The sequence below is a fragment of the Corvus kubaryi genome, unplaced genomic scaffold, assembly GCF_017639235.1.
Source record: "Corvus kubaryi isolate FWS band 111438036 unplaced genomic scaffold, C.kubaryi_AGA036_p1.0 split3-73, whole genome shotgun sequence".
Lineage (NCBI taxonomy): Eukaryota > Metazoa > Chordata > Aves > Passeriformes > Corvidae > Corvus > Corvus kubaryi.
Genome location: NW_024582091.1, coordinates 7012501 through 7038403, shown reverse-complemented (window position 1 = coordinate 7038403; position 25903 = coordinate 7012501). Strand labels below are relative to the sequence as shown.

Genomic DNA, 25903 nt, shown 5'->3' with positions numbered 1-25903 from the left:
AAAAGCCTATAAATGTTTAAAATTTCTGCAGTTTCTATTTTAAATCCACAAGAATACTGGAAATAATCTTACAAGTTAAACCATTAATATTAGAAATATATAGGAAACTAATAACCTCCCTGGCTAAAATTTTGCTAAACATAACTTCTCAGTGGATTTGGAGTATATCTTACACATTGGTGTTCACTAAATCCTGGAATAAGTAGTTATCCTTTTTTTTGTCTTTTCAGGTGTGAATGGAGATGATTTCTTGGAGTTAGGCCTCCGTAATGGAAGAATGGTATATAGCTACAATCTAGGTTCTGGCACAGCAACAATCATTAGCAAACCACTTGATCTGACACTCAATATTCATGTCATCCATCTTGGCAGAAATCTCCAGAAAGGCTGGCTGAAGGTAAAAAAGCAATTCCTTTAGAAGGATAGAAGGATAGCTTTTAGATGAAAGTGTTCTCTGTGTTTTTTCACATTTTATATAGAAAATCTAATTTTTTTTTTCTGCTTCCCTGTAAAGCTGGGAGGATTGTTTTCACTAGGAGTTCCTAAAAAAAGGCAAATTCCTTTGTTGTAACAAATATTAATGTTTCATTGAAAGGTGGATGATCAGAAGAATAAAACTGTCACTTCTCCTGGGAGACTGGTTGGACTCAATGTCTTCAGTCAGTTTTATTTAGGAGGCTATCATGAGTATACTCCAGAACTCCTACCAAAGGGACCCAGATTTAAGAATGGCTTTCAAGGTAAAGATTACACCATTTTCAATTCCTTTTAATACATGCATCAGATTGTAGATCTTCCTTTCATAGGCAACCAAAACAATCTCTGTCTTATCAGGAAACAAACTAGAACCTCCTTGGCTGAATTTCCTGTGGCTTTTTCATTATTTCACTATGATAACTAAGAAACACGATGCAAAAAGAGGCTTTGCTAAATAATTTTAATACTTTCTGTTTCTGCTAAAATGGAAGTTTGCCATTGCAATGTTTGCCATGTAATCTCTTCTTATGTGTCCCTGTTCTACAGCATCACTTCAAAAGGGCTTCCTTTCTCTGTAGTAGTTTAGATTCTTCTCCCAATGTGACTGGCAGTGCTAGTTTGGGTAATATCTTTCATGCTGAAAATTTCTTTCTGAAAGAAATCTTTTTTTTTTTCCTGGCATTATGATCTTGGTCTCTAGACAGGACTTAGCTAATTCCTCTTGCAAATATTTATCTAGCAGATAATAATTCTTACCTCAAAAGTGATATTTGAAGCTTTGTTAATCTGTTTTCAGCTCCTACCAGATCAGCAATGAAGCAAAGGACTTGTTCATAACAATTTATTTTTGTTCTTTGCTTCCAAAGAAACAATGTGCTTGATATTTGCAAGGTAAAATTTCAATTCATTTTGAGCACTGGAAAGCCTTTCGATTGAAAAGAAAACATTTTGCAATAGTAAAACAGAGTTTGAGTTCTCAATTATGAAAGTGAGGGTACATTACGAAAGGCAAGCATAGCAATAAAACTCACTTTCGTACACTAAAACTCTGCATTTCCATTAAGATCATGTAACCACTTAATTTCCAGCTATTACTTTTTCTTCTTACGCTGAAATTTCCTCAAAATCAATTTCATATCCTATAGTCAACTTTTCACTCAGAATATCATATGAATTAACATTTCATCCATCTCTGTCTTTTCAGGAAGTATGGATTGTGTAGTTATACCTTTCATAGCCTCTTAGCAGGTTGCAAATTGGCATATCATAAAGCATAATGTCTATGTGAGTATTTTAATACTCATACTTTAATATGTGAAGAACTTTTGAGTGTTATAAACATGCTAATGTTAGGGGTGACCAATAGGAATCTCTGGTGCTTCACTTTAACCACAAACGTGAATTTTCCAGGTTCCTCATGTTCCAAATACATTCTAATGACAAAATTTCTATAAATTCAGTATGAATAATCTTTAAAAAACCAGAAAGCCCGTGTACTGTTAGTTACCATACTATTTTTTGTATTTACTGCAAAATTTTGGCAAATGTAGCACATAAACAGTTTTCTCTTTGTCCCTATCATTTACAGTATTAAGTCTACTACATTTGCTAATTCATTCCATGCTCCAGTTCCCAGCAGTAGCTTGTCTCTGTCAGCACACTGACTTTCAAGGAATCTGCACTTCCCTATGACCAATTTCTTATGATGTTTTCTTAAGTAGTCAGCATCTCATTTGTTCTTCTAGCTCAGAAATCTCCCAAATTTCAGCTCTCAGGATCTTCAAGTTCAGAAATAAACCTCTCTAGACTTTCTCCAGAGTGGGAACTGCAATACCACTGACAGAGAGGAAAATTGTGAACTATTTTACTTCAGCCAATCTACAGCTGTAGGGAACTCAAAGAAACCCTGGAAGTGACAGCCAAGATAAATTTATCTAGCACATAGTTGATTATACCACTCAGACTTTTGGAAACCTGCTGTTGGCTGCTTTTAAAGACATGATTTATTAAAACCGTTTTGCTTCTAATACCAGAGTGTACTTCTCCTTTTGTAAGAAATCACTACTGGATGAAGAAACATTGAGGCCAGCCATACGGCTGCAGACTAAATGTCCCCAGTGTCAGTGTGCAATAATTTACGATTTTTACTCTGTACAACTACAGTTTCAGACCATTTCCTCCCTGACCTGCATGCCTTTAGCATTTTTTCAAGTAATTTCCATAGAGGAGGAGTAAACTGAAGATAAATTTATTTAATAAATTGTCATTTAATAATCAAAAGTTGTGGAATTTTTAATTTAGGACGTGTGAATCAGCATCTAGAGATCCTTTTGAAAGGCTGAAGGATGTTTGATGGTACTGTAAGCAATTTGCAAAATTTCTTTGAGTGCCTATGAGAAGGTGAAGAAACTGGTAAAGGTAGAGGTCAGATGAAGCAGCCAAGTTCATGTGGACTTTGAGGTCCTTTGTGCTTCATCTGAATTTGAGGCTCCTTGGGGGGTTACAGGAACCTTTTGTAAATGAGAGGGTTTACTTAACTGTTTAGCTTTTTTTCATTTCCTGTAACAGTGTAATTAAGGTATGTTGTGAGTTTTCTGATCACACTGCAGATGATCTAAAAAGTAAAATGTGGGGTGTAGGTAGCTGAAAGTCTTGTGGCCAAAGAGACTCAGACTGGTCATTAATGGACAATCTGAAATGGGAGTATAAAACCAACTGACTCATGTTCATGTACAACTCAGCACTATGACTCACCTACACAAAATGAGACAGAGAATTATTTGGAAAAAGCTGGAAGATACAGCTGAATTTCCAACCCTTCCATCTCTGAGAGAGGCAGAGAGAAATCTGGTGTCAGGGACAAAACAAGAGGGAGAGTTCTGAGGTTTCATGTTTGGTGCTATCATGACGGCAGGATGTAGTCTCTAGCCATAGATGCAATTGATGGAGACAGGGCTTTCATCTAGAAATAAGTGAGGAGCAATGAAAGAGGAGCAACTGATTGTTCCTGTGATCCTGTTTATAAGCAGGATGAAGCATGGCTATAGAAGTAATCTGATGTTTGACAACAAATACTATTAAAAGGAGGAGTAAATAGGCTAAAGAAACTCTTACCACAAATCTGAAATGTTGAAGAACCTCTTCCATGCTGAAAGAGCCACCTCTTCACATAAATGATTTTGCAAAATAAATAAAATTCCAGGTACTGCAGTCACTTTTTAAACACGGAGTAAACCCAGAACACAGTTGAGTTCCAAAAAGATACAAATATAGCCTTTCAGTCAAAGTTTAAGTTCATAATAAGTTAGAATACATTGCAAGCCTGTCAGGGTTAAAGACAGGCTATCTTTGTGTTCCTGCACCACAGATGTCACAGAAGGAAAGTGAGTTCTGAATTAGCTTTTAGTCAGTGCTGTATGATCCACACAGGCCCTCTGGGTGTTTGGGTCACAGCTTTGAGAAGTCCTGAGGAGTCACTGTGGGGGCTGTCTTTTAGACCAACAGCCCACTACTCACAAACAGCAAAGAAAAACGGGGAGAAAGCAAAGCATTTTAGGATAGGTAGGATTTAAGAAATCTGTAAATTCAGTACTGCATTCAGATAGAAAATATTTTATCAATGTGTCTATTTCTGTCAGTATTCTTGCTGCATTTTTAGTACATCTTGAAAATGCCTGCTTTGTGTACTTTTTAGTCAAATTAGCACCAAGTGTTTACAAGCGAGTAAGGGATTCTAGCAAGAAATTATGGAAAAAAATCTTTGTGTGATAAGGATATCTCAGAAGAAATAAAGAAAAAGTAAAGCAGAGTAGTGAAGTAATATATGATAATCCATCAAGTTTATGTAATCCATTGTTCGTGGCTCTTTAGTGGTTTATGAGCTCTGCTAGACTGGGGTGAAAGCTATAAAAGAAATTGATGATAAAAGAGGTCAATAATAGAAAGGTCTAGGTGTGGTCTAAGGAGTCACAATTCAAAAGATTGCAAACAAAAAGGCAGTATACCATCTGTGGGTGTACAGTCTTGGTGTCTGATTTCAGTTTACTTGCATAAAACTCTGATGTTCAGACTCATGCCAAGTTTAACTCACAAAATTGGGAACTTTGAGTTCCTCTTGCAAACTTGGCTGTGTCAGAAAACCTCTCCATTATTCAGAATAGTTGGCAGTCTCTCATTAAAAGGGGCCCAGAACTGGTGAAGCAAATTGAATTCAGGTCAGAAAGAAGGCACATTCATCAGCTGATCCTTCTGCAGAAGGTTTTATAGTGCTTGCCACAACAGGCTCAAATTGCTGCTGTGATTCATTAAATAAAAGATTCAGTTGAACTTAGAAAGCTGGGCCAAAACACTCTTGTACCTGTTACATGGTTTGTTTACCAGCGCTCAAAAAGTGTTTCTAACCTAGATGGCACAGTTAAACTGTGGTTGGTACAGTTAAACTAATCATCAACACAAAAGCCAGCTTATTTTCCATGATGACCTTTAAGTCCTTCGGGACTCGCTGTGCTTTCCATTGTTTATGCAGAGCTCTGGGCTGCTTTTTCTTAGCACTCCAGTAAGATCCAGGAGAACAGAACATGCTTCATCTGCTACTGAAAAAGAGATGAAACATTAGTTAGGATTTACCAAGCATAAGGTGGCCTAAAAAAACAACCCTGTAAAAAGCAAAAAAGCAATAACACAAAGATTGCAAATAATCATCAAAGTAGGTTATTTTTAAATTGCTTATTATGAGTTTCTGAATTAAGTTATATGTCAATACAGACAGAGCTACAAAATGTGTGAAATACAGAAATAGCTGAAGAAAGCTACTTTCAACTACATGAAACTGTAGTTAAATAGTTATCTTGCTATAGATATTACTTATATTTTGTTCCAAACAAATTAAGTGGCTATAAAAAAATCTCATTGTACATTCATTGGGTTTTTCAGATGCAAGCCTTTTCCTTATGTGATTTCAGTGAATCGTGCAAAAACTCATATTAAGTGATGTTTTTAAAATCAGTGTAATGATTACTTACAATCCCCATATCATATCCTTTCCCTGCTTGTAATATTAAGCAGAGAGCCTCTGGCATGCACTGCTGAATACCAGCTCTTCTTGTGATTTCAGTCACTGTGGGAATTCACTATGTCTCAGCTAAATTCTATAAATCAGGTTTAGAAAGGTATGAGCATTTTCAAATACATTTATGTACTAGTATAACTAAAGTAGTTTAAAACCTGATTTTTAGTTTGAAGTTATATATATATTTATGTATAAATCTGGATGACATTTCAAAATTGCTTAAGGCTACCTTTAAATGTGACTATACATCACTTGGGTGCTGAGGCATATTTTGAAAAGTCACTTAGGATTTGATCCAAAAATATATACTCTGTGGCATCATTTTCAGTTTTTCAGTATAGAAATAAGCACATGGATCCATAAACATGATTCAGAAATACTGATGACTTCAGGTGGACCCATAAGGCTGACCACCTGTGACAAAGACTCTGCAAAGGGGCAGTCCATGGAAAGCTCACAGGCTAAGCAGGAGCTGCTAGGAAGTAGCAAGCAGGGAATACCTCTTCTTCACTCTGAAGCTTTAGCTCCTCATTTTGCTCAGGATACCAAGGTATTATGAAATTAAAAGAAAATCAGAGCATAGATCCAGGGACTGGCACTCAACCATCTTTACAAATAAATTATTACAATATTCCCTGACAAACATTTGGTCTGTGACAATTATTGGTTTCCTAAACAATTCTTTGATGTGTTTAGGGGCTTAGAATAATCTTTGGACCATTTCCCAGTGGTAGTCTGCATGCAGCTGTACTGTTCCGGAAAGTAATAAAAGTTTGATAACAATTCTATTACAGCCCCAGAAGTGTTTACTTTACTAGTATATGTTACATTTTTAAATTATTTTTTGAGATTAAGGGCCTGAAGGAGCAGCCTACATCGACCTTAAAATGTCATGTGTGACATGATCTGCATGTAGCAGGGGCTTGAGAAGGGAAGAGTTTGAGTCATTACCTGAAGGGGTCCTTTTCAGCCTACAGAAATTCAAGTCCACATTCCTTGCTTGCATTCTATTATTTGGTGCTGTCTGGATTGTATTATATTTTATATTAAGCAGATCTTGCTGTATATTCTTCTCTTTTTTCCTGGTTTGTTTTTTTTCTCTTTTTTTTTGGTGTTTTATGTGTTTTTGGGATTTGTGACTTCTTTTATCTGATGTAGATGCATTCCTGTAAGAGCATGAGTGTGTAAACACAAAATTGCACCTAGTCACTGACTTTATATTCTGTCTATTCCTTGAGAAATTATTTCTTTTGTTTTACCCACCATTAAATGAAGGACTTCTGATCATCCACTCATTTGCCTGAACAGAAAGCAGCTGGCCTACCTTTTTCTCCTGTAGATGGTATGGTTGCCCGTTCACTGAAGATATTCTGGTGGAACCCATTCACTGAGGGTTGACACTGTTCTGTTGTTAGGTTTGGTTTGACTTTTGCTATCTGTTTTAAAGCTAATTTCTTTCTTTCTTTCTACTTTTGAGGTTGCATTTTTGATGTTCAAGTTCGCACCAGCCTCAATCAAGGGTTTAAATCACCAGGAACTCCAGAAGGACACCCCAATTCTGGTCGCAGTGTTGGACAATGTGAAGATTCCCCATGCAGTTTAATAAAATGCAGAAATGGTGGGAAGTGCATAGAAACTGGGTCTACTGTTTAGTAAGTGTATATATATATTTAGACACAGCATAGACTGTCTCTAGACTAATAACTATGGTTATTTTAGTGTGTTCATAACAGAAGGAGGCTATAAGAAGGAAAGAAAGCTGATAAAAGTTCATTCAGTTAGACAAACACATTAAAATATTAAAATATTAACGTTATGTTAGGACCATTTCTGGGGAATTTTTTTAAGAAATTCCATGGGCTGGTTCTGCTCCACTGGAGTCACAGGCATCCAAACTTACTAGGAAATTCATAGGAAGAATTAGATGTGTGACATTTTTTTAAAACTAAGTGAGCTGCTGGGATAGCAGAGAAGAAGTAGTGAAGAGGAGAGCTTGACTGTGTTAATGTCCAAATGTGGTTGATGGGGCAAAAATAGATAACTTTTTTTTTCCTGGAAATTATTACTTTCCATTAAAAAAACCCTTGTGGGGTAAACCACTGACTGTCCAACATCGCAAAGTTCGGAGCCAGTTTAAATCTGTAGGAGGTCCAAACATTGTTTGAAGTTTGTCAGTGCATCTATAAGCTGCTCACCTGGCTGATCCATGGCATAAGAGGGGGCAGCCATGAGAGGTTCCCCAGAAGATGAGTCTCTGGTCTTTCATGCCTTGTCTCTCAGTGTAGATGGAGCTGAGTGCCCAGGCTGTAAAGCACAGAAGAAGGAAGTACATTTGCAGTTCCAAGTTGCTATTGAGTGTCAACACTTCCATTGTAATAAATCTTGTTTTCAAACACTTTGTAACACAGATGTAAAACCTTTGCTGATGAGCATTTTTTATTTTAAAAGTATCTGCCAAGATTAATTATACTCACTTCCCCTTATGTGCTTTCACATATATTCACTTATTTCCACATATTTGCATAATTTTTTAAAAAGAGAAAAGTGCTGATTTAAAACTTGTTAAGATACTGGCTGAAAACATTGCAGACAGCAAGACAGATTAGAATGAGAAAACAGGCTTTGCACTGTGAAGCCTTTGTGTATGATGCTTCTTAAAACAACAAAAAACTGTCGTTCTGTGTGCTACAAAGAAAAACATTTGCATATCTGTCAATCTAAAAACAATCTGCTAACTCTGTATTGGAGAGAGAATTATATGGTAATTGGTTGTGCTGCCAGTGACACAAATCTTCACCTGTAAGAAAACTGGTACAAAAAAAAACCTGCTTCTAAAGCTAGTAAGCTGTACTGAAATTTGGAAAATTGACCCCAAGATTAGCACACAGATTGATCCCCATTTCCCCTATAAGTGTATTTATATTCTCTTAAATACAGTAATGAAGGAATCATTTTAAAAAAAAAACATGATTTGGGATTGCTTTCTGATTGTTGCACTGCTGTATGTCCCAACTCCTGCACTTTGCAGGATCCTCCCAGAGCTGTTAAACCCTTGGCATTTGATCTTTCTGAGGAACAAGAAAGGATAATGGCCCTCTTTCCCCTTATGGCCATATTAGAGGAGATACAAAACCAAAATTGCAAGACAAAATTCATAAATGTGGGCTGAAGCATCCCACTCCCATCCACCCACCTAAATCCTTTCTTCAGCAACAAACTCAGCTGTCACCTTCATATCTGTAAGGTGAACCACCACCAGCAGCATCGAGAACACATTTGGAAAGCAGGTGGCAGGCTAGAATGGCAGCTGGTGACAGAAAAACATTGTGAGCTTGGTATTATAGGCAATGTTCTTTTTCATCATTACAATTCGTGTTCCAGATTAGTTTAGGGATTATTCTAAAATTTGGGGGCACTGGGGGGGAGAAGGGTGGTGGTGTGATTTGGTTTTTCTGGGGTTTGTTTGCTTGTTTGCATTTGATTTATAGTGACCTACTACTGAATTCTATTCCTGTCCCCATATTTCAGGACAGCTAGGTCTTCACACTGTGTATATGTGCATGCATGGACCAGTAACGGTCACTTTTTCCTCTCACAGAAAAAGTGAAGCATTGCCAAAGAGGCACGGATGTAGCTTACAAATAATTTCTGTCAAAGTACAGTAGCTGTCAATACTTTCTCAATATATTTTCTCAGAGGGAACTTCTTTCTATTTTCAAATCATGTGTGTTCTTTTGAAGAGCAGAATCCTTGAGGGAACTGGATTTGTGTTCAAATATTTTCTCTGCTGAAATGAGATCTCTCCAGAGGTTTTGGTTGCTGTTTTGAGCTATTTTTATGTCTTGCTTTCACCACCCTGCCAGAAAGTGTGCAGTGCTGTTAAGCTGTAGACTCAGTTGCTATAGGGATAATGCTTTGATTTAAATAGAAACAGAAATATGCTGCATTAATCTTTACATTCTGGCCAGCAACAGAGCACAACTGCTGTGTTTTAACAAAACAAAGGGGAAGTACTTGAATAATAAAATAAAGAATATCATTTTCAAGGGACAATAATATCCCCTACTCTTTTATTTATGGGACAAAATCATAGAAAATAGAAAATTGCATATAACAAGATTGTCTGTGAGGTGTTATGGCTACTTCTTGTTGGTGAAGTAAGAAAAAAGTGTGTCTTGTGTGCTGTTTGAACAGAACATCAGACAAAATGGAGAGGATTCAGTCTGCTAAATGTAAGCACATAGTGTCACTTTAGACACTCCTGGGTAGACGTTTGGCCATCAGCTGCTGCTTCAGAAGAGCTTGGGACTTGAATTTTCTGTCATATCTCCAAGCTTCATGTGGATTTCTCAGTACTCTATAGCTTTCAAAGAGCAATAGCCACTCAGATTTCAGAAATTAAATCATACCCCATATGTGTGGGGTGCCCCATAAAAGGAGCTGCTGTAGTCTCGTTATTGGGCTAGATTCAATTAAAATAAATTTGCAGTGCAAGGACAAAATCAATCTGTAACACGAGGACATACTTTCATACTCTATAAGGGAAAAGACATTTACCTGTTTAATTGTTTTTGTTTAAAACAATACAAGTTTCTGTTTTGGGGGTGAATTTGCTATCTAAAATTTTTATCCAATTTGCCTTATTTAATAGGACACTTTTGCAGCATTCCATTATTCTCTTTGTTTAGACACAGTTGATTGTCTTCCAATCTCATTTTCTTCAGGCTCCATTTTTACCTCCTAGCCTGAAGATAGACTGTGTTTTGTTAATGCTCTGTTTTTCCACAGCGTGAATTTAAAACCACTCTTATTTAGGGATCTCCTCCTTTCCTCAGCATCTCTCAGTTCCACTACAAAACAAATTCAAGAACTATATCCAGAAATCTCCAGTGGACTGGGCAGCCTGATGGGGCCAATACATGCCAATATGAATTTGAGATGTCCTGCACTATCTGAGATTCTTATATGATGTTGAAAAATGTTTCAGTTCCTCCTGGAAAAGTGGTTGGCGGTCCGACAAGATAGCCTAAGAAGTTTCAGATGTCACTAAACATCTGCCTAATCTCAGTTGGTCTAACTAATTAGATAAATGAATTAAGCCTCTGATCTCCATTGAGTATATGCCCATCTTACATATAGAATCCCAAATTCAGGTGTCAGAATGGGCAGACCTGAACACCTCCTTTTCTGCTATAAGATACTTGTTTGATTTGACACCACATTTGCATAACTGTGGGAAATTCCATATTTGCTAGCATTTAAATGACATTTTAAACAATATATTTTCTATATTTAGTAGAAGAATGGGTTTTGTTTAGTTTAGGATCTAAGTAAACTTTCCAATTCTTCGCAAATCCTTTAGGACCTTTAGTTATTTCCTTACAAAGTTCAAGAAATGCTTCTAGTTTGATCAGGATTTTGTGTAGGAACAAACAGACACATTTCTTACATAATTCATGTGTAAGGTTACTCTTCATGAATTTTTTTAATGTTGCCTGAATTTTTGTAAAAATTTTGTGTTTTGGTTCATAACCAACAGTGACACATACTTGTTGTCCTTGGTTATGTAGAAACTGTGTTATTTGTTTGAGAGCTAGTTTTGGCTTTGGTGAGGGACTTCAAACCTGAAAAACCATTCTATGAATACTGCATGACACTGTTAAGCATTTGACAAGAAGCAAAGAAGAAAAAGCCATTAAATTAAACAATCCTTGATCTTCCTAAATACTAATATGTCAGAACTTGAAGTGGTTTTTGAATTTCCAGAATTGAAAGTGAGTTTCTTTTGCATCCTGAGCTGGCTGAATTTGCCCTGTACATACTCTGGAGTGCATCCTATTAAGAGTCCTTTGCAAAACTAGGAGATTCAAGATTATACAGCTAGTTTTCAGACACACTATCAAAGTTGTATTTGAAAGCCTTTCTATCCTTTCCCACCTAAAAATATGCTTTAAAAAAAAAAAAAGACAGTTTGGTGGTTGTTCCTGAGATACTGGTATCTCAAGTATAGAAGAATTAATTTGATCCATGTTCTTCAAAACGCCTGAAAATAGGAAATTGTGTTGCAGTGACATTATCTTCTAAGACACATAAACCTTCTCCAGGCAAGCTAAATGTGTAGGATCCTATCACAGTCAGTGGAGATCCAGGCCTTTCCAGTTGTCTAAACACTGGCATTCTAATGGCACAGGTCCTGGGATACCCTTCTGGTCTTCATAGGAGCGCAGAAAAGGAGGACTCCAGAGGAGCACAAGTATTCCACAGTTCTTCTGTCTTATCTGCTGGCTCACACGTCTCTCAGACACACCATGGATCAGGAGGCAAATACAATTAGTCTGTGTTGAGGCAATTGAATGCAGGGCTTTATCATTAGGGTCATGCATGTGCTGGTTTGTGGGATGGATAGTGCTCCAGTTCCTGAGACTCTTTCCACTGGATTGTCGGTGGTTGAGAGACAGGACATAGCTTGATGCAAGCAAAAGCCGTTTATTGTTTCTACAGCATGGCTTATATACTCTTACAGCCTTCAGAGAAAACTTTCCACTACCTTAGTAAAAAACAGCAACATTCATGTTTCCTAGCAACATTGATTAACTACCATCTTTCATGATTTCTCTTAAGCAAAGCACAATGTAATACATAATGTTCCTTCTACTCAATCCTTCAATTACTTGCCTGCCATTCCCATGACTTCTAGCCCACTAAGGTCAAGATATCCACACCTGCGGTACTTTCTGCTCGACTTCCCCACTGCCTCTCCATACTGGTTCATCACTGATTACCATATGAGCTCAGGCAGTTACTCAAGGCTCCTATTGCCTAAACTTGAGCATTCAGTGGTCTCTGTCAGAAACTTGTCTCCCTGGCCAAAAGCTGCCTCTCTCATATACCTCTAGGGCAACTGGAAGCCAGCTGGGCACCTGATGTTACATAAAATTAACTGTCTTGATCTCAGAATGAATCTCACCTCTTATACCTAAAGAAATATAAGAAGCATCTGGATTATGCTGTTAGTCATACAATTTACTTTTAGGTAGTTCTGCAAGGAGCAGGGAGTTGGGCTCAAAGATCCCTATGAGTCCCTTCCACCTGGATGTATTTTGTGATTCTGAGTGAGTCTTTAAATCCCTGAGAGTCAAGTCACTAGTGCAAGCTATTGGGCTCTCCTGCTCTGGAAAAACAAGCAACCAAAATCAAGAAGATATAGAGAAAACTAGACCAGCATGGCAGGCTGCACGATGGAAAAGATTTGAAACATTGCCTTTTCCTTTATCTCTTTAAAGATTAGGAAATTTTGGATCTAAGCTTCTCAATACCAGTCGAACTTGCTTAGGCGTGTTAAATAGGCTTCATTTGTTGATAGACCATTGCCACTGTAATGGCCAGAAAACATGGTCAGCTCTGTGCAAATGATTTTCAGTTAATTTAAAAACCTGACTTCTCTTAGGTCATAAAAGACAAGAATTAAAAGAAATGTAAATGGATATATGCAGACACAAGCCAGGGAAAGGGGACGAACCCTCATGTGTGATGCCCAAGAGCAGCAGCATCAGCTCCAGCAGCCTCCCTTGTGGCACAAGGAAGGGGCACTGCTGTTTGCACTCAGGGAGTTAAATCATTTCCCCTTCTCAGTATCTTTCATGCATCAAAGCATAACATTTATAGCTGGGACAGAAAGCATTCTCATGCTGACTTTGATGAATTGAGGTGCTTTTGCTTTTGCAAGGTCCTGTCCTCTCTTCCCCTTCATTCCAAATAGCTGTTTATCACTCTGAAGGGTTTGTTGGCTGTGCTTTGTTTACATGTTGTCTGATCTGAAGGTTTAGTGAAACAGCGGTTTCACTGGCTCCTCATTATGTTTTACCCAGAAACAGTGGGCAGATTAATGGAGGATATGTAGTTCAGTCAGTGCAAAGAAAAATTCAAGAGTTTCCACAAAACAAAAAAACCAAAAAAATATGAACCAATCAAAACCCAATCAAAATATATGAGTTTTCATTCTTAGCCTTGGGAAAAAAAGCTTCCAGGGAAAAATCCATAAGTGTTTTTATTCAGGAGGAAAAATTTTTAATCATAAAGTGATACTAAATGTTAGCATAAAAATAGGTCTAATATATTTAATTTTAACTATTTAGTAAGGAGGGTATTTTAAACATCAATACCAAGTGTATTCTGTATTTAAAAATTTCTATAGAATTCATACTAATTTTAAATTTACAAGTTAGTGTGAATTTTTTACATTTGTTCCCCAGCCTAGATGAAAGAAAGGCATAAAGAGTGTCAGACATTAACAAGTCCAAAGATTCAGTCAGTTTAGAAAATTTACTTATGGTATAGATTTACAATCATAGATACATGAAACCCAGATTGCCACATCTTTCATGGTCAGATCCACTATCCTCTTTTCCATCAAGTGCTTCAACAAACCTACACCTGATATGCCAGTTATAAGAATTTAGAAAATTAATAATGACTAAGTGATAGGCAGTTGCTGACAGGCTCCTGTTAGTAGCTAAAATTTCAAATTGTTAGCAATTCTTTTATGCTAGTTTTATTTTTATGACTATTTTTTGCTGCTTACCTTTCCCTTTTAATGTCTGCTTTAACTCCTACTTTATAAAGCCAAGGCCTTTTGGAGTTATTTGTAGAGCAAAACTCACACACAAAAGCTGCAAGCCTCTTTCTTATTTTTTCTTTACAGATGTAAATATTGTAATGTTAATATTTAAAATAAAATGTTTCCTATTAAGTACATTTTTCTTTTATAATAAAATGAAAATACCAAAAAGTTAAATTAAGGACTTGTGTGGGAGCCCAGAGTGCAGAGAATATTTCTCTGCCTGTTTTGAGGGGTTTCACCCCCCTGAACAACACAGCTTTTGACCTCTGTCCGTGGAAAAAACTGCCTATTCTTAGAGAAGAACTAGAAACTACACTAGTGTAAATTAGGTGATAGACTACTATGTAGGATTGTCACTGGGTGAAAAATATAGAGGTTTTGGGTTTGTTAATGTAGTAAATAGAGCAAAAAACATCAAAATGGAGGATTGTTGTTGTTCTCCAAACCTTCTTCTTCTTCTTCTTCTTCTTCTTCTTCTTCTTCTACTACTCCATATTCTGCAGTAACAGTAGTTTGGGATGATTGGATGAAGAATTCCGCAGTTCCTGGCTGTGTTACTAAATACTTGGTAGAAAAGTAAAAATAATGTACATTTTTAATAACCATTGGTTGATTTACCTTTAAAAAGGCAGTGTAATCTTGATAGTTTGGCTTTCTCCTGTATTCTCTGCTTTGTGCTATGTCTGGATCACTCTAGTGACTCTGTTTCTCTGATAAGACTTAATAAACGACTATCAAGAAGCAGCAAAGGCTGAGAGTCCCATTTGTCTCTGGAACTCCTGGCAAGGACTTTAAAAACTCTCTCCCATCAGGAGAGGTTTGATTATGGCACAATCAGTGTCAAACTTCGTTAATACTCTTTTTTGTTAACCATTTTGGATCATGGTATTAAATATAGGTATCCAAACTTGAAAGTCTTGATTAGATTGCTACTGACATGTTGATTTCTTTTGATAATACTGTTGAATTCTTTCGTTTCACTTGCCCTGTGTAGCTGTGACTGCCTCACTGGATGGAAAGGTGCATTTTGCACAGAAACTGTGTCAGTGTGTGAACCTGAGCATGATCCTCCGCATCTGTGCCAGCAAGGCAGTACCTGTGTGCCACTGCCTAATGGCTACACATGTCACTGTCCTCTTGGAACAACTGGTACCTACTGTGAACAAGGTATGTCAAATGCACAGTACATTGTACACACAATTACGTGATGTAAAACCACAGCATTTTGCAATATATCAATTAAATGTGGCATAGAGACACAAAGTACAAAATAGATTTAAGAAAGTCATGCTTCTGTTAGAAAAAGTAATTTAAAGCTATGAGTTGTTAGATATTTTTCCTTACTCTGCTTATTTTAAACACCATTTTTTCTTTCCGTTTTTTCGAATCATTCAACCAAGTTCACAAGCATGATTTGTCAGACACCAAGGGGACAGGAAGCATTGCAGAGCAATGTTATATCAATTCCCAAGCTCACCATAATGAAGTATGATGGGAAATACACTTGAGATTTCAGTAGTGGTGCAGAGGAGGGAAGCATCTGGGACCTTATCCAATTTCTACTGATCCTGATGAAGAGGTTCCTGTTGACTTCACAGGCTACTGGGTAGGGATGCACTGATAACGATGATAAAAGATGCAAACATCACTGTAAAAATCTGCAAGTGATTATTCTCCCCAGCTTTCTTTCAACATGTCACCCTCAAAATATGTCCTCAGTTTGCAGGTTTTGCATTTCTTACCCTCATGTAAAGGAGTCCTTTATTTTCTTCTCTGAGAGATTGCACAAATGAATATTCAACAATGTGGATACACAGGTGCTACAAGCTCAGAGACTTTTCCTGCAACTGCCCAAAGTGCCTCTGTGTGTAAGGAAGTGTTGAACAGTCCACGCCCTCTGTTCCACAGCTCTTAGATTCATGTTAATTTTGTACAAATTTATGTCATCCTGTTAGGAAGCTTTCTGTACAACTTTTGGAGAACTCCAGTTACTGTTAAATAGCTGCCTTTCCAAACTGCCTGTCAAGATCCAGCCTCTCTTGTTGTGTGAGTTTGAAGCACGAAACTGACAAGCTGAACTGCATTTGACCTGATTTGCAGTCCTCACCCTATAGATGGATAGTTTTAAAATCCCATTACACGTGGAATTGGTAGGCTCAAATGAAAAAGAATATAGCTTCTGGAAAGTTACTGTTGAATTCCTTATTCCATGTAAGAATGTGCTTGCTTTATTGCTTCTGCTGCAACAACTGTTCAAGGCTCTTTATATGAACTTTCAATTTTGAATTCTCATTTCAAGTGAGGTTCTCAAAAGCAATACCATCTGGATTCAGGATACTGATCATCAGGACATGTGCTATATATAAAGGAGGTAATTAATCAGGTAAACACTCCTGTGTTTAGGTTTCAGAATACATTTGGATCTTCTTATGATGGCCACATTACCAGTACAAGACTTATATTGGAGCAAGAGAAAATTGTATTTCTTACAGATTGTCTTCCTTTTAGTAATTCTTCACCTGGTAAATACATTAGAGGGTTCCTCTCTGTTTTATTTAAAAGCTTTCCATTTATGAATAGGTACTATGGATCCTGACCAAACCTTTTGCCCTGTATTTCACCTTACTCTGTGGCAGAGTAATGAATTATCATGAGATTTTTCAAAGAGCAGTTTGCACTTTTAGAGGGTGGCAAATTGCTAAAAAACAGCTGCTTATCAAGATTGAATATCTCATCTCTAGATTAATGGTGGTTATTGGAGCCAAAAGAAAAAGAGACAGAGAGCAAAGAACAGCCCAAGGGACTGGGAGAAAACAAAGGATAATTAAAGGATGAAGACTAATGAATGTACAAGAAAGAAGGAAAAAAGTGTGAGAAGAGATTTATGAGGCAAAAAAAACACAGAGTAGAATAACAAAGGGTAAGAACAAATAGGGATTTACCAGATAATAGCAACTGGTAAAGACAGTACAACAGTATGGTTTGCAGAGGAACAGCACAGGTGAAGTGAATAAATGGGGCAATAGGGGTAGAACCACAATAATAAACAAGAGTATTCTGAACACAATTATTAAGGGTACTCAGGCATAAACTGGAAATAATCAAGCACTAACTTGTCTGGCAAACACTAAAAATGTTTGAGGTTCTTTATTAACTATGTACCTGAGAGATGAGAGATGAAGGCATATGAGCAGATGAGGACAATGCTGTTTCTAACTGTGATGTGTCCGGCTTAGAGCATCAACTCAAGCCACCAAGGATGCAGTGACTGTCAGCACAGACATAGGGTACATTATGGTTAAGCTTTAGATGTCAGAGCCAAGAAACAAGAGTGATTGTAATGAAATGGGAGGGAAGTGGAGGATTTATGCAGGAGTCTTTTTCGCTTGGTGTTAACATTGCCATTTGGACTCAAACCACTTCCAAGACTGTTCGTGACACATGAAGCACCAAATAATGCTGTTCCACTGGTTTGAAAAGGTCACAGCTGTGACAGTAACACAGCAAAGCCAGCCCAGCTCCTGAAGTGCATAAATGGCAACCGAACATTGCCATGATCTGGCACAGTGTCAATTCTTAGTTAGCACTCCCATAACCACAAGGATGAGGAATATGGGAGAGTAGTTTATCTAGGGTTTCTTTAAAAGTAGCTATGTTTTCCACAACACCAAAACATGATGCTAATAAAATCTTTTGGTCATTTGACTTAAAAGTTTGCAACTGAAGTACCAGACAATTCTAATTTGCCTTCTGATTAAGAAGTGAAGCTTCAGCCTGGAGCAGCATATAATTTAGTTATTTCAATAACACACAATATTCAAAACAAACAAGAGTTTCCAGTAGTTTGTCTGGGTAGTCTCCTGCATGGCTTTGTATGCCACATTCCAGTTTATTCCACTTGTGCCAATGAATACCTTTGTAATTAGATGTCTTAAAGGGTTTCTGAAGAGGGAGAAGTCTCTATGGACCTGTTTTTTTCAGTTTCCCTGCAAGTATATAGTAGACCTGTTAGTTTCACTGTGATTATTACTGTGAGAAGCAGTGGCCAAGACCAAATGTTGAGGATGATTCTTCCTGAGAAAGAAGGAACACCCTTTTGCTGCAGGTAGTTTGATTATACAGGACACTGTTACATATGTGAACACACAATATCTTTTACATAACTAGTAATTATTAAGAGATGTGAACATTAAAATTACAGACATTATCCATAAATACCATCTGCAGTTATATTCTAATCTCTACTAAATTCTATTTTAGCAACTTATTCCTCTCATAAGAACCACGTCTCTGTGTGAGGCCAGTAATCCTGTCTCCAGCAGTGGCCAATAATGGAGGTTTAGAGAAAAAATTAACACAGCAACTATATCCAACATCTCCCTGAAGCACTCTTTTAATATCCAAACATTTATGCCTTACCGTTTGGGTTTTTTTCTTGACATTTATCTTAATGGATTAAATCAAGTCTCTAATCTTGGCATAAAGAGTATCACTAAAGGCAATTAAAAACTTAAACAAAAATAAATTTTAAGTCAGTAAAGTTCCTCTGACATTCCATTACACATTGAGATATATTTACACGTAAGATAGAGTTTCTATAGGTACTAAGTGTATTTATTTCCCAGATAATTTAGTAGAGGAATGAAGAAGACTTACAACTCCAGATTAAGTTAATTGTGAGATAATAGAGACTGATAATGTTCTTATTTCAGGGGACAGCAATGTAATATTTGAAAGATTCTATAGATGGCACTATTGGAGAACATTTGCCAGTGGTGAAAGTAAACAGGGTTTTCATCACAGTATTTCTACGAATTTGAAATTATTCAGCAGTCTTCTTTCGCAGGAATAGTTTGTGCCACATACGTTCATAAAATCCATTATGATATTTTTTCTTGACTTCAAGGCATGATAACAGAATGCTACTGCCTTTTTCACAAAGAAACAATTTAATAAATAGATTTCTTCAACTGTATATTAGCCTCTGAATTCCATAGCTACAAATACTGCCTGTCAATGTACAGTTCTTGAAGAACTGAAAGAAATGTAAAGAGTTTTCATTGTTCCGTCCTTGGTTTAATGAGATACTTGTCAAGCAATAAAGCCATTTCCCTGAAGAACAAAGGGCAAGCAACTTCCTTGAGCCATGTTTATTCAGCTCAAGTCAATTTTCTAGATATTATTTTGATGTCAAATTCTATTATTTTGATATAAAAGTACAGAAAATTTTTGAAAATACCTGATAAACTGACAGGAAAAAAAACCCTGACTTTTGAAATAATTTTTACTATAAATATTTTTTACTTTCTACGTAGTATAGAATGTTACTTGACATATTTTGACTACTGTTGTAACACAAATTAATTCACAGTATGATTTAAATCAACTTTTACAGGAAAAGATACTTTATATACACAGTCAAGCACACATACATGTACACATATGTTGGGTTTACCTGACAATGCAGTTAGACTTGCATAGTCTATTTCATAGCTATCATTTGGAAATTTTTGTTTCTATGTTTAACCATAGTGACAATTTATTATTGAGTCACAGTGACTATTGTCACTATTGTCTTTTAGTCATTTAAGCAATGCCAATCCCATCAAGCTTTGTTTCCATTGATATTTTTTGAAAACTTGTGGCAACATGAGAAAATCTTTAAATAGTAACTACAGCATTCATGTCCTATAAGGATAAAAAGTGTTGTCTAAACTTTACCTGAAAAGCAATCTAAGCTTTCAGCTTTATCATTAACAGTCCAGTAAACTTAATATTCATGGCAAGCACAAGGGAACATGCATTTGTAATATTTATCTGTATAATTTAAAACACCAAGTAGAATAAAGTGAGTTACCTACTTAAATACATCATATATAAATGCAAGTGGGAGTCATGTATGATAAAATGAAGGAGATGATAATACCCTCACACCAAGTCAGCCATGTCATCATGGAATGTGATGTTCCAATAAAAATTCAATCATCTACTTACTATTCCCTCCAGTCACCCAACTGAGTAAGAACAAGATACAACCAGCTAACTAGCACTTAGCAGGATGACTCTGAAATTACTTAGACTTCCTCTATGAGCATGAATGATTTGCTGGAAATGTGCTTGACGCCCTACTTTGTGAAGGTTTTCAGAGTTAGTCAGGTAGGTAGGTAGTTAGCTAATGGTGGGAACTAGTTTTAAAGGCAAAGCAACTAGATTTAAGTGTCTAAATGTGAGTTCAATATATAAGTTCCTATTATGAGCCTAAAGATATGAGAGCATTTCTCAGCCTGGAGGGATGGGGCTGGTGTCTGGTCTCAAAGACAGCTTTGCAGAGGAGCCCCAGCAGGAGTTTCCTCCTACATTGCTTGAGGAGTAACTTCAAGTACCCCTTGATCGTGTGCTGAAATTCACTGCAGCAGCATCAATATCCACTTGATCTGGACCCTGACTCACAGACTAATTTGCAGGCTTGACCTTAACACCTGCCTCATCACTGTGGAACTGATGTTTCACTTGCTCAAGCTCAGCTAGCAGGCGTGGGGACTTGGGAGGCTTGATCAGGCTTTACCAAGTGAAAAATGAGCCAGACATGGATTTTTCTATGTCTTTTGTTATTAGGTCCTCACTCCTTTGAGCAGTGACTCACATTTCCTTTCCCATTCTTGTTGGAAGCTGGAACAGATTGCTCAGAGAGGCTGCAGAGTCTCTGTCACTGGAGATATTCAAGAAGTGTCTGGACACGATTCTGTACAATGTGCTCTAGGATGACCCTGATTGAGCAGAGAGGTTGGACCAGGTGATCCACTGTGGTCTCCTCCAACTGTGCTGTGTAGCATCATCAGATACTAGTATTCAGCTTAGAAAACTGAGCCATTAATCAGATACAGAACAGAAGGATTTGTTTAAATGCCTCTTGCACTTACAAGGCATCCCGCGGTGCTGGGTGTTCTAGTGAGTAACGCAGCAGTTACACAGCACAGGTCCTACCAATTTAGCTTATAGGATCAGCACAGGCATCCATTTACCTCATTTGTTTTAGCAGAGTTTCTTGGGAGTAAGCATATGTAACACAGGTGTTGCCTTGTGCAAGTTTAGCTGAACAACTTGTTTTCTTAGGTGAAAAAAAGTTTGCTGCCTAGAAAACAGCATTAGAGTACCTCAGCCTATGATGTGTTAGCTTTGTGTATGCCTGCCATGAAAGCAAATTGAAAAGCTTAAATTGTCATATTCTTCACCTTAAAAGTTTGTCTGTCTATAGAAACAATTTTGCAAAAATGAAATTTCATACTGCTCACCTCTGTGCACTGTGGCTGAGCGAATGCATTCTGGTTTGGGATATGGGTGCACATATGGGTTCCATGCACCTGTCAAGTCAGATTTTTTTCCATGCATATCATCAGTACTTGCAAGATCTACAGAACATTTACAAGAAAACTGTAAATCATTCTAGTACTTCCTATAGTTACTCCTGCTGCATTGTGGCAAAATATGTTACTTTCTGACACTTGTAAGATATATTTACTGGAAATAAGCCTACTTTTTAAGGATAATGAAAATAAAATATTTGCATCTTAGAAGTTTCAGAATGAAGTATATTAAATAGAGTATTGTATTTGATATCTATAAATCAGGATAATACCTCCTTAGTAAAGAATTCTGACATCTGTTGCTGAAGCTGTGGGTCTTATTTTTTAATACTCTATCTGTAATAAGAAACCATGGATTTAATTCTTTCTCTGAGTGATACTATAAAATCACCTTTTATCCTTGTTCTCTTTCTCTGCTTCAAGGCTTTTTATCAAAGCAATCTTCCTTTCTTCCAGTGACAAGCAGTGTAGCACTTCAATCCTGCTGATTTTGCTCTCACACTAGTCATTGTCCAGGCTTCCTCCATAAGCAGCAAAAAATTAACTACATTGACAAAGTAAACTGAATCTGCCATAGAGACTTTTGGATACCTCATTATACACTTTGCCTAAGGCAGCCTTTTAAGCAGCAGCATATTTTCATGTAAGATTGACCACTGTGGCACAGTTCCTCCACATGCAAGTCTCACTGTACAAAAATCTGATAAGAGGAGACTGACTTACAAATGATGCATGAAGAAAAAATGTCTATGTACAAAATGAATTCTTATTACTGATTTATTTTTAAATATGAAGACATCAGTAAAGTAAAGATTTTATCTTTAACTACTAATGGAGGGCCTTATCTACTGAAAAGGAATCCATATGGAATAATAAGTATTACTCTGTCTTTTGTCCCTGATAGTGTTTATAAGTTCTAGTGATGTAATGTACATCACCAAATCTGTTTAGCAAGTTTTATTACTATTTATCTTCCGGGGTAATTGCTATTCTCAAAACTACTTTTATTTCTGTCAAATTTTGAGTATAGATGCCAGGAACTTCATACCTTTGACATTATGTAATATATTCCTACAGACACTGCCTAGCCTTGATAGGATGCGTAACAGCTATTACGATACTCAGGATGGGAGTGATTTGAGAATATATATATAGATTGAATAACAGCTCATCAAAAGCCTGATTCTGATCATTCAAGCTTTTAATAATCCATTATAATTGATATTCCAATGATTAAAACTTACTTTTAGACTTACTGAGATTTTGTGCCATCAAATCCATGTACCTTCCTCAGAAGTATTATCTGTAATCTACTGGGGAATTAATAAAAAGGTCAGCTGTGCAGTCACTGCCCATCCAAGAGGCATGGTCAGGTTTTGCTGATAACAGGTGAGAGATCTGGATCCTGTATAATGATGCACCTGCCTGCTGGACACAGTCCACCAGGAACACCTTGAACCCTGTTCTGAGGGAGGTGGTGTGACAAATAGACAAATCACAAGAGCTCGCAGCATGCTGGCTGTATTCCAGCCTAATAACTGAGGCCCATCTGTGATAGGCAGTGCAAGTTGCTGCTGAGTGGTGAGTGGGTTCACCAGCAGATGCTGTTCAGAAAACTTGAGTGTGGAAAGATAGCAAAAGGTATCTCGGAATGCACTTCAAGGACATCCTGAAGGTATATTTGACTGAGAGCAAGTTAGTATAAAACTATGAAATTGGGAGCGCCAAAACAAGGAAAGATGCTGACCTCTTAGAAGGGAAACAGCACAGCTTCAGCTGGGAAACTGAGAAGTGAGGAGGGAACACTTACAACTCAGGCATTTAATACTGCTGTTTAACTAAATAGTAAAAAGGGTTTATCACACACAGGTCTAAATACACCCTGCACATCTAAGTAGCTTGATTTATTCCAGTGAACCCAAAAATACAGTAAACTAACAACTACATGATAATGAATTAGCTAATAACTAACATGATTAAAGAGATTGTTTACAAGAGCCTGTAGTTACAGGACAAGGGGGAATAGCTTCAAGCTGAAACAGAGTAGGTTGAGATTAGATATTAGGAAAAAAATCTTTTGAGACTGGTGAGGCACTGGAACTGATTGCCCAGAGAAGTTGTGGATGCCCCATCCCTGAAAGTGCTCAAGACCAGGTTGGAGTGGAAGGTGTCCCCGGCCATAGCACAGGAGCTGGATCTAGATGATCTTTAAGGCACCTTGCAAGCCAACCCATTCTGTGGTTCTTTGATTCCGTGATAATTATATCTCCAATATGAAATGTTGTTACAGGGGGAAAAACTGGAAATGGTTTCAAGTCACATAAACAGTATAGAAAAGTATAATAATTTGTCAGTTGGCTGAAGGCAGTTGAACCAGACTGATTTTGTAGGGGTATATGAACAATCAGCACTGAGAGAAGAGGTAAGACATAATGATTAAGTTGTGTATAGCTCAAAAGTGTACACTGTATCTTCCCTGTAATTCTGTGTGTTCTCTTTCACAATAAGATAGGATGATTTGAATTATCAAACATCTCAGTATTATTATCCTAAAAACAAATTTCAGCGACAATTAATGAACACTTCCCACTTAAAAAAGTACATTCTTAGGACACACAAAGTACCTCATTACAAATACTAGGATTTTCCTCTGTATGGTGACGAAATAAATGTTTATTTTGACTCTTGCAACACTATCTTGCATTTAAATTTTTAAACAATGTGAAATTTACACTTATATTTATTTGAAAATGAATGCTAACAAAATCACATTTATTTTGCATTAGAACTGCAGCCTTGATTGTTGAGGAAAATAAGGCATCCAGAAGACAATGGCATTTATTTGCTATTATCTAAGTTTTGTTCTGTATCTACGCTATTTTTATTCTGTGGAAAGGGAAGAATTGGAAGTATTATGTACAGATTTAAGTACTATACAAAATAACTGGTCCATAATAATGCAGTCCTCCCAAAATATGTTTCAGAAGACATTTCCTCTTGTATTTTTCAGATATTTCCATTAGTGATCCATCCTTCAGAAATAATGACTCATCATGGATGTCATTTGCACCCTTTTATATCCGGCATAAGACCCATATTAAATTGCAGTTCCAGCCTCTCTCTCCAGATGGTATCCTGTTCTACACTGCACAGCGTTTGGGGACTCAGTCAGGTAAGGGGATTCCAGCTTGCTGCTATCATACAGCCAGGTACTTCTGTGAAAAAGGCAGTACATTGAAGTCATTCAGGCATTCAGTCTCTGTAACTCACTGCTCATGCTGGCTGGGTTTTATCATGGAATCATAGAATGTTAGGAGATTGGAAGGGACCTCAAAGATCATCTGGTCCCAAGTCCCCTGCCATGGGCAGGGACACCTCCCACTAGACCAGGCTGCTCAAGGCCTTATCCAGCCTAGCCTTGAACACTACCAGGCATGGGGCATCAAGCCTCCCTGGGCAACCTGTTCCAGTGTCTAACCACGCTCACAGTGAAAACTGTCCTCCTAATAGCTAACCTAAATTTCCTCTCTTTCAGTTTGTACCCATTACTCGTCCTGTAGTTCCTGACAAAGCCCTTCTCTGACTTCCTTGTAGCCCACTCCAGATCCTGTAAGGTCTCCATACAGCCTTCTCTTCTCCAGGCTCAGCAGCCCCAACTTTCTCAGTCTGTCTTTGTAGGGGAGGTTCTCCCGTTCTCTTACCAGGCCTTCCTCTGGACTTGCTCCAATAATTTCATATCTTCTTATGCTGGGGACACCAGAACTGTATTGTACAGTTGTTTTGAACTGTGAATAATTAGGTTCATAAGAAAAGAACATGCAAAATCAAAGTTTTAGATTAGTCCAAAGCCAGCAAGTAAAGTACATAATGAACTTATTTAATGGTTCAGGAAAGCACTTCTCCCTGAAAAGTGACCACGGACAGCTTCTTATAAGCTACACTAAGATTTTCAGTTTGGGGGGTTGGCCCAGTGTTTTAAATGACCAAAACCAAAGCAATATAAAAACTGATCAAACAAGTGAAAGTAAACAGAGCGAATGAGGCTTCTCAGAAGTGTAGCTTTTTATTATATAATGTTGAAAAGTGTGCTGGTGCAGCATGTAAAACATCCAAGTTCTGCATTTCCCAGATATGCAGAGTGACAAATAGATCTAAATAAAATATTCATAGAATTATTTTAAACTTTACTAAGTTAACATTCCTAAAACTTCATGTCAAGAAAACATACTTTGATAGTGTAAGTACATCCTAAAATTTAGTCTTTAAGGTGTACATTTTTTGTAATTACTTTATTACCATACTCAATTGCATTTACATGATGACTTGCACATTTTCAAACAGAAGCATTATGTGTCATCCATAACATCATCTTAG

At 37.2% G+C, this 25903-nt stretch overlaps 1 protein-coding gene across 1 annotated transcript in view; it reads left to right on the top strand.

Moving 5' to 3' along the window:
* EYS (eyes shut homolog) overlaps positions 1-25903 on the top strand; it is an 854603-nt gene that overhangs the window by 817890 nt on the left and 10810 nt on the right. Inside the window, exons 44-48 of the mRNA XM_042016808.1 lie at positions 231-397; positions 596-740; positions 7023-7197; positions 15160-15332; positions 24540-24701. Coding sequence (XP_041872742.1) covers positions 231-397; positions 596-740; positions 7023-7197; positions 15160-15332; positions 24540-24701 — 822 coding nt within the window. The remainder of the gene's footprint in view (positions 1-230; positions 398-595; positions 741-7022; positions 7198-15159; positions 15333-24539; positions 24702-25903) is intronic.